The sequence below is a fragment of the Mastigoproctus giganteus genome, chromosome 3 (genome assembly GCF_048544385.1).
Source record: "Mastigoproctus giganteus isolate SK-2022 chromosome 3, ASM4854438v1, whole genome shotgun sequence".
Lineage (NCBI taxonomy): Eukaryota > Metazoa > Arthropoda > Arachnida > Uropygi > Thelyphonidae > Mastigoproctus > Mastigoproctus giganteus.
Window position 1 is genome coordinate 52393113 of NC_143577.1, and position 15054 is coordinate 52408166.

The window sequence follows — 15054 nt, forward strand, 5'->3', positions numbered from 1 at the left end:
CAAACAATATTTTTTTTGTTGGCTAGTGTTATGATCTACAGAAATTTTGGCCATACATGTGAAGGAAGTTTGCTCCAGAGAGAGAGAGAGAGAGAGATGTGAGAAAAAGTGGTTCTGTGATTTTGGAGTTGGACAGTGAATGGATGTTGACTGGTTGCAGCATGTGTTTGTACTAGTTTGGAAGGGAGATGGAATTCAGAAGAACGATTGTCCATGGAAGTATATATAGAAGAGGCATGCTGTAGAAACTAAACATTATGTGAGAGAGATGGGCTATTAATTAAAATGATTGATCTCTTTTGGATAGAGTCTAATAACTTGAGAGAGGTCTAAAGATACCATTCCAGATGGGAAAAATGTTCTATGATACGATATATTTGAGATTTTTAAAGTCAGTACCCATTTGTAAAAAAAAATAATGCAGAGCGAAAGAGAAAATAAATTTTTTCTCTTTTGCTCTGCATTTGAGTTGACCATAGTTTAAACCCACACACACACTGATATTCTTGTATTCTTTCTACCTTGTAAACTCCTCTGACCCTATGCAGTTTTTCAAGAGTATAAACAGAATATTTATTTTAATTTTTCCGATGCAAAGGAAGCAACTTTTGTGATATTGCTTATGTCGAGAAAGGGGGAATAGAAATCCTGGGTTACCACCAATAAAAATATACAATCTTGTCTAGATATCTGAGTGTTTTTAAAAATGAGCATGGGTAAAGCACATCTTTTTTGTGAGAAATTAGACAAGACTGAGTTTTAGAAGAATTGATGCTGGCTAGGTTTTCTTCTCTCTTTTCACTGGAGAATTACTTAGATACCAGCATTTAAGGAACTGGTGGTAGATATTCAAGAAGTTGAAGCTTGTTTACAAGATTTCATAAACAGGAAGGTGGAATGACGTAGACCACACCACATCATTTTATTCTGTTAAGTTCAGAATTTAATTCCATTAAATTCAAAAATTTAATTCTGTTGTACCTACCTGGGCACAAAGTGGCAGCCCTAAAAGGAAACAAATCACACATGTTGCAATCACCACATAAGGTTTATACGGTGTCAGCTTGGGCCACTGGTCATGAACAGCACTTATCAATGTTTCACACATGGTAAACTGAGAATAAAAAAGTAATAATCATCAGGATTTTTATTAATCATAAATAAGATAATGAAATAATGCATATGGAAGTTCATAAAAAAAATAATGCTACAACTAGTAAATTTTATGAAATTTGCATGACTAGCTGGTTCTTGATGTCATCCCGAGTAAAGAATGTTCTAACAACACGGTTCAAATTCTCAACAGATTACTGATCTGCAGATATTTTAAATATAGCTTGAATTGATGGGGTTTGGTTTTGCAAAAAACAAAAAATTATTAAGAAAAAGATTATATTACACTATACAAATTGGAAAATGATTACAGTATACATTTAGTTTTGCACTTTAACACCTAGTAACTATTCAAAATGTCTGTTATCAGCTTGGATTCGCAGCCTGGAAAATGTGAAACCTTATGAAGAACTACAGCATTATTAATGTGATTTGCAGTATCAAAAATTCACTGATGTAGTTCCCTCATGTCCATGCACTCTATTCTTCATATGACCCTTATACATAGTAATATAAGACTTATTTGCATTAGTGTTCACAGGATCTCAACTGTGAATGAGATACATCTAGAGTTGTAAATAAAGTGAATGAGTATACATCTAGGGTTGTAAATAAAGCTTTGGCAAAGATTACAAACATTAACTCCTCTCTGCAGGCTAGATATTTAGCTGTTGCAGTTTAAATAAAAAGATAAAGGGATGTTCAGTTTTTAACCCCAAAGAATAAGCTGCTGACCAATGCACATCACTTTTGTAAGGAATCCAAGTACAGTATTTCAAATGAGTTACTGACAGCTACCTTCTTATTCTTGAGAATTTTTGATAAATCAGTTGCTTTGCTCATTGGGCACCATTTCCTATGATATTTCATTCTATTTTATATTATCTGCATGATGTGCAGGCAAAAAAACCTGAATGACTCATATGGAGCCCTACTTCCTCTACACAAGATCACCTAACTTAGTTATTCGTTATTTGGTTTTTAGGAGCATTAGCAACTAAGGCCATATTGCTCCGGGATATGCGGTGGTCATTCCTTGACCTTTCCGCATACTCCGTATTTGGTGGTGACGGGCTCGAACCCCGGTCTAATCAAGAAGCATGTGCTACGCACTGCTGCTCCTTCCCACCTGGCTACGGAGGCACCTAACTTAGTCCCAACAGAAAAATACTTAAGCATTAGCAAAGGCATATGATGCTAGAAAGCAAGCTTATACAGCATCAGTCAAAAAAAATAAAATAATAAAAAAATAAAAAATTCCAATTTCATATTCATATTCACTCCAAATTTTGGTCCAGTCCTTCTTTAAATTTATTTAAGCTATCAATTTCCACGATGACAAATGGAAATCTGTTCCAGTAATCAACCACCTGCTGACTAAAGGCAAATTTCCACACATCTATTCTACAACTTTCTTCCTCAATTTGAATTTATTAACCCTCAGGTGTGTACTCTGAGTGAGAGGAAGAATCCCATTAGCATTGAGCTTGCTCAACCTATTCAAGGCCTTATACACCTCTAATGGTGCCTCTGTAGCCAGGTGGGAAGGAGCAGCAGTGCGTAGCACACGCTTCTTGAACAGCAGGGTTCCAGCCCGTCACCACCAAATACGGAGGATGCGGAAAGGTCAGGGAATGACCACCGCATTTCTCGAAGCAATATGGCGTTAGTTGCTAATGCTCCTAAAAACGAAATAACAAATAAATATACACCTCAATAAGATCACCTCACAACTCCAGACCTTGCAATTTGCAGAGCTTAAGCCTTTCTTTGTAAGAGCACCCCTTTATTCCCCCTCACTAATCTTGTTGCCCTTCTTTGGACTTGTTCTAGCAACTCTACATCCTTCCTAAAATGAGGCCTCCAGACCTGTACGCAGTACTCAAGGTGTGGACTGACCATTGCCTTATACAAAGTGATAATCACTTCCTTATTCCTGCTAGCAAAATTCCTGTATATCATTGACAAGACCCCATGACCTGCTCTAGAGCCTGTCTGCACTGCTCAGAAAAATTCATATCTAACTGCACAATTATCCCCCAGGCCTTTTTCACTCTCCACTAACCTGAGTGTAGTACTGCACAGTTCTCTAGGGTTACTGCTACCCATATGCAGTACTTTGCATTTGTCAATGTTAAACTTCAATTGCTACTTCAGTTGAAGGAGGAAACAAAAAACTACATTAGTAGTGTGAAGGGCATCATTTTATCTGTATCTCATATGGTGCCCTTCCTTCACAACAAGTTGCCAAGTATTGCACTACCTCGAATAAGTAAAGCTTCACTAAAAGAGAAAATTATTGTTACTTATTCTCAGTAGGTACCATCACCCAGATGGCACCATTTCAAGGCTTGTTGGCATTTCATCGGTGGGTGGGCAACTTGTTGTGAAGGAAGAGCACAATATGAGATACAGATAAAATGATGCCCTTCACACTACTAACGTAGTTTTTTGTTTAAAAGTTGTCTATTGTGTGTTTACACCAATATTATATAGATTATTATACTCTTAAAGATATGCCTTGTTGCTTTTAATTTTACTTAAATATTATCATGTACACCTTCTGGCATCTCTCATATTGTGAGATTATCTTCACAAGTGGATTGTCATGTCTGCAATACCAGGGTACCTGTCCACCCACCGATGAAAAGGCCACCAAGCCTTGAAACGGTCACCAGGGGTAGCCTGATATTCATAGAGTTTCCGAGAATAGGTAACAGCAGTCTTCTCTACTGGGGAAGTGTTGCCTATTCGAGGAATTTTTAAGTGGTGTGAGTTGAAGGAGTTACTGTCCCTTTCATTCTTCTACACTGTTTCTTTTCTTCTTCCACTCCTACTATAACTTTCTCTCTACTTTTTGCTTTTCTAAGTCTAATAGGGACAAGTGGATAGTAGAGTTATTATCCCACACATATACAAACAAGCCTTGAAACAGTACCCACTGAGAATAAGTAACAATAGTCTTCTCTTTTAGTGAAGCGTTACTTATTCGAGGTAGTGCAATACATGGCAATTCGTTGTGAAGGAAGAGCACAATATGAGATACAGATAAAATGATGCCCTTCACACTACTAATATAGTTTTTTGTTTAAGAGTTGTCTATGGTGTGTTTACACCAATATTATATACATTGTGTTTATATAATTCTGTATTTTGTGTTTATATAAACTTTTTTTTTCATTTGTTTATTTGGTGTCCTAAAGAACTTATTTATAGATCATTAAATATACTGGCCATCTATGTTTTCAAAGCAGAGAAAAACTACCCTAGTCAAGAGTAATAGTAAAAAATTAAAGAAAGAAAATGTAACTTTTCAGAAAATCAATTTCAAACACTTATGCAGATTACCTCCTTTGCAATTTTAAAAGGACTTTGATATAAAGCATTTCTTGAATGCACTTCTGGAAAGTTGATTTTGAAACATGTGATCTGTGTCACCATTTTTTTTTTCTGTAAGTAACACAATTTTTGGTTTTATTTATTTACTTTAGCACTATTATGGAGTTTGATGGAATCTAATTCACTGCCTGATTTCTGTACATATTTCCATACAATTAAAAAAAATTAATAGGTACAAAATTTTTAAAAGATTTACAATTTTTAAACATTATTTACCTGGCTGTCAAGTCCTAGTGTTATTAACATGAAGAAAAATAAAAATGCCCACAGAGGAGACACTGGCATTTTTGTTACTGCCTCAGGATAAGCAATAAAAGCAAGTCCTTGTCCTGAAAGACATAACATTTTGTGCAGTTTATAAGTATAAAGTATATGGCATATATTAACACATTTAGTACCATGGCACACATAGGTGTTTGCTCTGTAATGCTTCAATACATTTTTGTGTTGCTGCCATGTGGCCGCTAGCAGCATGCAATATTTAAGGGCATGCACACCCAGTATGGTCTGTGGGTACTGCAACATATATATATATATATATATCAACATCAATAATAATTACAATAATGTAAAAACACCAAATGCTGAAGTTGCAGTATTGCGAGAGTAGACACTAGCAGCCACTGGTGTCTGCTCTCACAAAACATTGCCAAATGCACGTGTTCAGAAATTTCCAAGTAATAATATCTATATCATTTTTTTAAAGTACTATATTTATAAAAGACTAGAATAAAAAAAAAAAAAAATTCTAAAATCATTGTGGTAGTGAAGGTGTTAAATATGAAAGTGTACCACAGAGGATTATTGATCCTCTGTTGATTATTGATCCTCTGTAGGACACTTTATACAAGTTTCTGGTATGTGAAGACTGGAATATTTCTCCACTCTTTCTCCCATAAGGTTGCAACTAGTCTGCTGCTTGAACTAGAATAGGTCAAGCAGAGAACTTGTTTGAAAATATCCAAAGATGTTTGATTGGACTGAGATCTCAGCTCTTGCCTGGAAAAGGCAGGTTACTACATTATTTTACTCAAACTGCTGTTATACTCACCATGCTCCCTCAGGAGCATGGAGTCCCTCAGGGCTCAGTGTTGGGTCCATTATTGTTTTCTGTATTTATAAATGATATTGATGATGGTATATCAAGTTTAATGTCCAAGTTTGCAGATGATACAAAGGTTGGCAGGGTTGTCAAGGACACTACTGACACTATGCTGCTGCAACAGGATCTGGAAAGGTTGAGCAGATGGGCTGAGAGGTGGCAAATGAAGTTTAACATTGACAAATGTAAAGTACTACACAAGGGAAACAGCAACCCCAGAGCAACGTATCAACTCTGTGGTACTACACTGACAGTGGTAGAGAATGAAAGGGACCTGGGGGTGGTGGTGCAGGCAGATATGAAGTTCTCTGAGCAGTGCAGACGAGCTGCAAGAGTAGCTCATGGAGTATTGTCAATGATATACAGGAATTTTTCAGCAGGGATAAGGAGGTGATTATTCCATTGTATAAGGCAATGGTCAGGCCACACCTAGAGTACTGTATACAGGTCTGGAGGCCTCATTTCAAGAAGGATGTAGAACTGCTGGAACGAGTACAGAGAAGGACAACAAGATTAGTGAATGGAACAAAGGGGTGCTCTTACGAAGAAAGGCTTAAGTTTTGCAAATTACAGTGTCTGGAGACTAGGCACCAGCGAGGTGATCTGATAGAGGTGTATAAAGCCTTGAATGGTTTAAGCATGCTCAATGCTGATGGGATTCTTCCTCTAGCTCAGAAAAATCACCTGAGAGGGCATAAATTCAAATTGAGGAAAGACAGATGTAGGATAGACGTGCGGAAATTTGCCTTTAGCCAGCGGGTGGTTGGTTGGTGGAATAGACTGCCATCCCTTGTGGTGGAGGTTGATAGCCTAAATAAGTTTAAGGCTCAGCTGGACAGGTATTTTGAACGAACAGAGGGGTGAAGTGGAAGTGGGTTTTTTTTTTTTTTTTTTTTTTTTGGCTGATGCTGCATAAGCTTGCTTTCTTGCATCAAATGCCTCTACTAATGCTAATGCTAATGCTAATGCTTTGTGACATGAAGCATTGTCATATCAATACAAATATCATTCCCTTCCAAAGGATTGCCACAAAGCAGGTAAGGTAGGATTAATTGCCGAACTCTTCAGAGTTGAAATCACAACTGCAATAGACATCTGCAGTTGTGATTTCAGCAATAACAAGTGGTCTAAGCCAAAATACTGTCTACTACCAAAACTTCATTGTTCATAACATAATCTGGGTGCAACTATTCTTTAGACATATACCACACTTAAGTGCATCCATTTAATGCCTGGGCTGTGTATGATCAGCACTCCAAATCACATTCTGTCAATGCTATAATATCCAAAACTTCTGTTCTCTCATCAAGATAAGCAGTGACATGCCTATTAACTGTCTCCAGAGCATTTCGTTAAGAGTGCCATTGTGACTTCCTCTCACTATCCATTTCAACTGTTGGCATGCTCTGAGATCATTAATGGAAATCTATTGGGTTGGGATGGTTGCTTATCTTCTGTTTTCCACCAGGTACAATGTTTTTAGCAGCTGATTTTGTATAAGATGTTTCTAAGTCTCACTAATTATGCTATTGGGTGAATGGACACAGGTTCAGTTCTCATTCCATTCTATTCCATCTACTTGCTGTTTTAACTGTTATCTGTCATATACCATGGAATTGATCATTATTTTCAAAGTGTGAGGTGTCCCAGTAAGTGTTGCAGGATGGGTGTCTCTGTAGTTAAGTGTATATTAGCATTACTAGAGACATATGAAGCAAGAAAGCAAGCTTATGCAGCATCAGCCAAAAAAAAAAAAAAAAAAAAGCTCCCATTTTACACCTCCATTCATTCCAAATGCCTGTCCAGCTCAGCCTTAAATTTATTTAGGCTATCAACTTCCACAGCAAAAGATGGAAGTCTGTTCCACCAATCAACCACCCGCTGGTTAAAGGCAAACTTCCGCACATCCATTCTACAACTGTCTTTCCTCAATTTGAATCTATGCCCCATTAGGTTCTTAATCTGAACAAGAAGAAGAATCCCATCAGCATTCAGTTTGTTCAACCCATTCAAGGACTTATACACCTCAATGAGATCACCTCGCAGGTGCCTACTCTCCAGGCACTGCAATTTGCAGAACTTAAACCTTTCTTGGTAAGAGCACCCGTTTGTTCCCCCTCACCAATCTTGTTGCCTTTCTTTTCTTTGTACTCATTCTAGCAACTCTATTCCTTCCTGAAATGAGGCCTCCAGACTTGCTGTTTTAACTTTTATCTGTCATATAACATGGAAAATTAATCATTATTTTCAAAGGGTGAGGTGTCCCAATAAGGGTTGCAGGATGGGTATCTCTGTAGTTACGTGTATATTAGCATTAGCATTAGTAGAGACATACGAAGCAAAAAAGCAAGCTTATGCAGCATCACCCAAAAAAAAAAAAAAAAAAATCCCCCCCATTTCACCCCTCCATTCATTCCAAATGCCTGTCCAGTTCAGCCTGACCATTGCCTTGTACAATGGGATAATCACCTCCCTGTCCCTACTAGCAAAATTCCTAAATATATCATTGACAAGACTCCATGACCTGCCCTGGCAGCCTGTCTGCACTGCTCAGCAAACTTCATATTTGACTGAACAATTACCCCCAGTTTTTTTTCACTTCCCTGAGTGTAGTTCCATACAGTTGGTACTTTTCTCTTGGATTACTGCTACCCATATGCAGAACTTTGCATTTGTCAATATTAAACTACAGTTGCCATTTCTCAGCCCATTTGCCTAACTTATCTAGACCCAGCTGGAGTAGCATACTGTCTTTACTTTCATTAACAACCCAGCCAACTTTTGTATCATCTGCAAACTTGGACATTAATCCTGATACACCTTCATCAATATCATTGATGAATACACAAAACAACAATGGGCCCAGCACCGAACCTTGGGGAACTCCACTAAAATATTTGTCCATGAAGAGCAGTGTCCATTGATCACCACTCTCTGTCATCTCCCACTCAACCATCCCTTTATCCATTGTAGCAACTTACTCTTAATGCCATACCTCTCCAATTTGTATAGCAGCCTTCCATATGCAACAGTATCAAAAGCTTTCCTGAAATCCAAGTATATGATATCAAAATTATTTTTGACATTCAGTTTCTTTGTGACCACATCATATATCCAATCAAATTAGTCAGACAAGACCTCCCTTTAACAAACCCATGCTGTGTCTTAACTATTACTGCAGTCTTATCTATATGATCCTGTAATGCTTCTTTAATCAGTGACTCCATTATTTTCCCCGGAACAAGTTACACTAACAGGTCTATAGTTATTTGTGTTGTCTTTTGAACCCCCTTTGTGAATTGGTGATACATTTGCACACCTCCAGTCTATGGGGAGTGGAGGGGTGCAAATGTTCAAGGAAGTTCCCATAACTATGGCTAAGGGTTTGCTTACTTCCTTTGCTGCCGCATTTAATATAACTGGATATGATCCCATCCACTCCAGTGCCTTCCTTATGTTTAACTTCAACAATTTCTCTTCCACTTTGCTCTAAGTTATTACAAAATCACTTAGTTCCCTGTTGCTGGCTTTCCCCTCATTGAATAACTCCTCATGTGTGAATGTAGAGGCAAAATACTCATTCAGTTTATCAGCTACCTGAGCATGATCATCAATAGTCAACCCATCTATGTTAAGTGGTCCAATCTGATTCATACCTTTCCTTCTAGAGTTTACATAAGTAAAGAACTCTTTGCTGTTTTTTTTTTTGCATCCTTGGACAGAGATTTCTCGTAATCTGCCTTCGCCTGCCCAACCTCCTTTGTGACTTGATTACAGACAAGCTTATATCTGCCATAGGCTTCTGTGTCACCTGATAATTTATATGCATCCCATACATTTTTCTTCTCTGCCATGAGCCTTATTTATTCATGTGACATCCATTTAGGCCTAAACCTTGAACAGTATTTCTTAGTTGGAATGAAAATCCTAGTAGCCTCCAAGATTAAGTCCCTGAAGGCTTCCCATTTAGAATTCAACATTGGTAACATCATCAGTTGATCCCACTGTACAGAATTTAAAAACTACCTGAGACCTCTGTAGTCACCTTTATGAAAGAAAAAGCCCTTCCCTTTAGCCTTGATGGTACTCAGATAGATAAAAACTTCATATTTGAAGTTTTTATCTGTCTGAGTTTACCACTACCTTTATTCTGGTTAATTGTATCAAGCATCCTATAATCATATATACATCAGGCACCTATAATCATATATGCATCAAGTACCTATAATCATATATGCATCAAGCACCTATAATCTTTACCATGTTTGTCCATTCATTCACATGTAATAACTCTATTCCCAGTGGATGGATTTTCATAATATTTTATATTTGGCTTTTTTGAGCCATCCCAAATTTATTTAACATCAAACCAATATAAATCCAGTAATTAATATTATTCACTGTCCAGCTGTATGTAAAAAATTGACTCACAGCGAGTGGATTTTGATGAAATTTCATATTTTGGCTCATACAGAATGGGTTTTTTTTGGCAACTATAAACACTCGCCTTAATGAAACAAAAGTGTATAATTCTGCTTGTAAAATAAAAAAATATTATAAACATAAAATACCATATAATACTGTATAAAATACTATTTAAAAAACTCTATAACTCTATATCTTCAACTAGTTTGCTTAAGATCCTGTTCTATAATGATATACTTTTCTTGTTTCAATATGTTTCTTCCAGTTTCCATGTACATTATGGTTATCTTTATTTTTAAATATTGTTTATAATTAAGAGTTCATGGCTTGCAAACAAATTTAATAACTTTTTGCCATAATTTTGTACCATACCATTTAAATTATCAACCAATGCTACAATTTTTTTTTTTAAAGAATGGCCATGAAAAGATGTCTTCAAAAATTAATTTAAATAATTACAACAGCAACCTCTGTTTTAGTAGTAATTTATCAATGATTTAAACTAATACCAAATATAAAGTTTAAATTATTATATCTAATATAAAAGTACCTGACTGTACTACCTCTTCAACTGGAACTTGAAGAGTATGTGCCATAAACCCAAGGATAGAGAATATAACAAATCCTGCAAAAACACTTGTAGCACAGTTGGAAATTGCTATAACTACTGCATCCCTTAAATAAAATATTTTATTATTAGGATACAATAATAATACATTTAGAAATTAAATATTCCTCAAATATTGCCCTCAAATGCATAATTTTAACAAATGGCAAAAAAAAAAAAAAAAAAAAATTTGAACAAAAACATAACAATAGAAAACAAAATGGAGATAAAGGTTAACCAGTCTTCAGTTGCATAGCATCTGAAAGGTGGCAGTTATGAGAGGTTCATTTTATTATTTTTATTTTTTTGGCATCTAATGGTGCGGTCACTCTAATGTCCTGAGAGGGACTGTACCAATATTTTCTTGGAATTAGTCCAATGACAATTATAAAATGCCACTGGTGCAGATATATTATCAGGGGCCACGCATTGGTAGGCACTGCGGAACTACAGCATACCCAACTTTTTAAATCTAAATATAAGTTCAACAAAGTTATAAGAAATTTTGTGAAGAACAATGCAATGCAATGAATATTTTTTATTAACAGGTCCACATATAGTATACTCATCCTCTATTTCCAATAATCATTTCAATAATAAACGAATAAAAACACAAAATCATTTTCAACTTTGAAGTTTAATCATAGGCGAAACTGTGTGCTACACAGTTCCACATTTTGGTCCCAGTGGTTCAGTCACTACCTAGTTGGCAGGTTGCCAATACGCATTTTTTAGAGGTAACAAAGCAAGGAAAAGAATTGCAGAGCAAGCACTGCCAATTTGAACAGTGCACCAAACTTGAATGAAAAAGTTATTAATCTATTTTCAACAAATAAAAACTGAAGATTGAATTTTATTTTAAAATAAAATTTCAAGATTACCCAAGTCTGTTAATGGTAAGTGTCCAGTTAATGTTTTGTAGTATTTTTAACTTGCTTATTATTATTACTATCTATGTCTAATAACAAAGGCAATTTTATGAAACTTTAAGAAGCAATACCCCTGTACATCAGAGTCACGAGCAGCCACTGTATATTATCTGTACTAGTGGCATTTTATAATTTGGCTCCTTGTGTATCTGTAACATATATTTTTCTGAATTTTTTTTTTTTACCAAAAGAGGGTTGACGGATAAAAAACAAAGAAATTGAAGGAAAGGAGAGTATAATAGAAGGCAAGTGAAAAATATGTACAACACAAGACATTTTAAATAATGGGAAACTGGATAAATTATGTAAATAATTGATCATTTCCCATTTATTAGTTTCCCATTTATGTAAATAATTTATTCAATTCAAATAATTAATAAAAGACCAAAAAATAAAAAAATATATAACAAAAATAAAATCTAACAGATTCCATATGAGTATTTGTGTTCTTTTTAGATGTGAAACTGAACCAGGTTTACATCATTTTGTAAATTTCAACAGTTGTTCCCATCTTACTCAAAAGTTTTCCTAGTAAACAATCCTCTGTAACTGCCATATCGCTGATTTCACACTGCTTAAGTTTACTAGGGGCTTTCGCCTGTAAAGAATGATGTGAAGTTACTCACTCAATTCTTCAGTTCAATTATCTGGGTTATTGTTGACTGCTCTGCATGCATTACATAAGTGTTCAATCTGATTGTTCTTTTCTTCTTCTTTGTTTTACATAAATGTAAATACTGCTCATCTTTATCTCCTTTCTCCGATAGTGAATTCTCATATTTAGTCTTTCTCAGTTTAACCATTTTTGTGGTACTAATACCAAAGAGCAATTTAATTATTATATGCTTCAGAGATTTTCAATGCTCTATAATGGCTACACCACTCTATATATATATATTTTTTTTTATTTATTTCCCCCCCCCCTATGTTAAACTATCTGGTTCCTTTCTCACATGTGCGTCCTATTCATGCTATATTTTCTTAATACTCTAAATTAATCACCAAATAACACAAATAATTCAGATAATAAACACCAGCAACATTTCAACAATTTCTATATCACAATCAAATTATACTTAGAAATTGTATGTTTGATATTAAAGCCTTAAAAAGAAAAGGAAAAATATTTCTGTCAAGTGTAAATTTTTCTCCACTGAAACAATAGTCATACCATACAGTATCAAGTGATTAATGTGCAGGCCATACAGTTTCACTGCGATACCATTAAAAAGATAAGGGTGCAAGCACTACGTGAGAACTAGGGCTTGCAAACCGGTTTTATAAACCGGTTAAATCCGGTTTTCATATTGAGTTGTTAAAACCTAAACCGAGCTTCTAAAACCGGATTCGAATATTTTTTTGGTTAGCTCTTGAATATAGTTTTTTGTTACGCACATTTTCTTTTGTTTCTTCGTTTGTCTGGATCGTTCAACTGCTTTATGTTTTAAACATGTTTTTTATTTTATTTTATGTTTAGGTTTAGGTACGAATCTCGTGGGCAAGTGGCCCAAATCTAAGAGGGCTACCTTTTATCTTCCTACCTGTATCATGGCACGATGCAGGTGTACTCATTTACGACCGAAAGTGAAAGTGTGTTTAGGGTCAAACGGCACCAGGGGTTTCCCCCATCTCCGCGTAGTTTACATTGTGGGTGAAACAGTTGACTGGAAAAGCCAGAGATTTAAAAGTGTGTGGGAACTGTATTTGTGTGGTGTCGTGTACCGTTGTTCATCTGGTCATTTAGCCGCTGGACCCCTGCTGAGACCCAACGTTGCCCCACTTTCTCCCCGTGGAGGCAGACCAGGAATTCACTTCACTTAAGTTACTCTGGAAGGTCCTGCCGCTTAATTTCCTGAGATTTCGGCGGCTAGGATCTTAAAAAAAAATTTTAAAAAATGAAGATATACATATATAAGTGTATATATACATCCATGCAGTTGTAATTACTTTGAATGTTTGCATACAGCGCTTAGTGTCCATGCATTCAAATGGCAGGAGCAGGGCAATGCGCGTGATAGGCCGAGACTGGGCGAAAATTATTTTGGATTTGATTAATTTAGGATGTAGGGCGTTCGCGTCGTATATAGGTAGAGTGGGGAGGGGAGGCAGAAGGCTGAGGGGTAAAGGTAGAAGTATGGGGGCAACAGAGTAGATGTCCCCAGGTGGTCAGTGAGGCATGTCCATGCCTCACCAGAAGGAAAAGGAGGGTCGGCGGAGAGAGGGGGGACAGGGTGTATCCCCTCTTCCTGCCTGGGTTTGGGTTTAAAGTAATCGAGTCAGGTGCTTGATTTTGTTAGCCAATATGGCTTGGTGGCAGCGAACTGCACGGTCCAGGTCAGTGTGTTCCTTTGACAAGTCCAGGGTTGTAGTCATTCAAATGGTTGTAAGCCGTGTCCTTTATTCTTAGTAGAGTCTGTTTCCTTGTAGGTTGCACGATACGGCAGTCATGACACCAAGTCGTCATCAGTTCTCAGCTTGAATTTGTTTTATTGCTGTTGGTCACGGTTTGGTTGTTGTACAATGAGGATACGACTGAGTGAGTCGGAGCAATAGCGTAAAAGAAAATGCTCAACATTTCTCCGTTTCATCTATCTTGTTTGCCAGGCAAGTTATGGAACCGCCCTTATTGATGGTTACCCACTAGAAACAGATTCGCTGAATATTGCATCAAATTTCAATCTTAGAAAGTTTTTTCTATTTTATTCCTATTAAATTTGCGATCAAATGTTCTCCAAAAAGCAGCTTCACCAAATTTAGCTTTTATGTAATTTTGAAAATGCAATAGATTTAACTGGGGGAAAAATATTGCAAGTAAATAAATAAAAAATTTCTTTCGTGAAAATTTTGAAACTTGCCTCGTTTAGACTCTTCATTCAGTGCTTGCGGGAGTGACGCATAGTATTGTGCCTTTGTTATCTTCAATATTTTTATTTAAAATTGTCGGTGATATAAATTCCTACTAATTAATATTTATTACTCTTAATATATCTAAGATGAAATCAAATGTATGGAATTATTTTGCTCGAAAAAGCAAAGATGAAGTACAATATTCGAAATGTCAGAAGATAATGAAGTCATCTGGAGGATCTACATCATCTTTGATGTTGCATTTAAAGAAAATGCATCAGATTTACATTAAACAAGATAACAGTGAACCTCTCGTAAAAATGGTAAGAACATTAGAAAACTTTATCATTAAAAAATCTATGGAAGAAGAGATTTCAAAATTAGCTGCTTTAGATGGATTTTCTTTTAATTCAATTGCCAAGAGTGAGTTTATACAATCAAGTCTTCACCTTCAGAGAAATAAATACGATAAATTACCATCAGCCTCAGTGAATGGAATTAAAATATGGTTCTGAATTATTATAAAACTAAGAAAGAAGAACTCATTCAGCATTTCAAAAATTCATTGGTTTTGGGTGCACGGTATTCATTGATTCTAGACGAATATACGTCTATACAAAATAAAAGGTATA

The 15054-nt window shown here is 36.0% G+C and overlaps 1 protein-coding gene across 1 annotated transcript in view; it reads right to left on the reverse strand.

The window, feature by feature from the left end:
* The window catches only part of LOC150087964 (sodium- and chloride-dependent glycine transporter 1-like), a 285384-nt gene that overhangs the window by 70286 nt on the left and 200044 nt on the right, over positions 1 to 15054 (reverse strand). The window contains exons 9-11 of the mRNA XM_090369981.1: positions 10590 to 10714; positions 4729 to 4841; positions 986 to 1114 (exon numbers count right to left, since the gene is read on the reverse strand). Coding sequence (XP_090226107.1) covers positions 986 to 1114; positions 4729 to 4841; positions 10590 to 10714 — 367 coding nt within the window. The remainder of the gene's footprint in view (positions 1 to 985; positions 1115 to 4728; positions 4842 to 10589; positions 10715 to 15054) is intronic.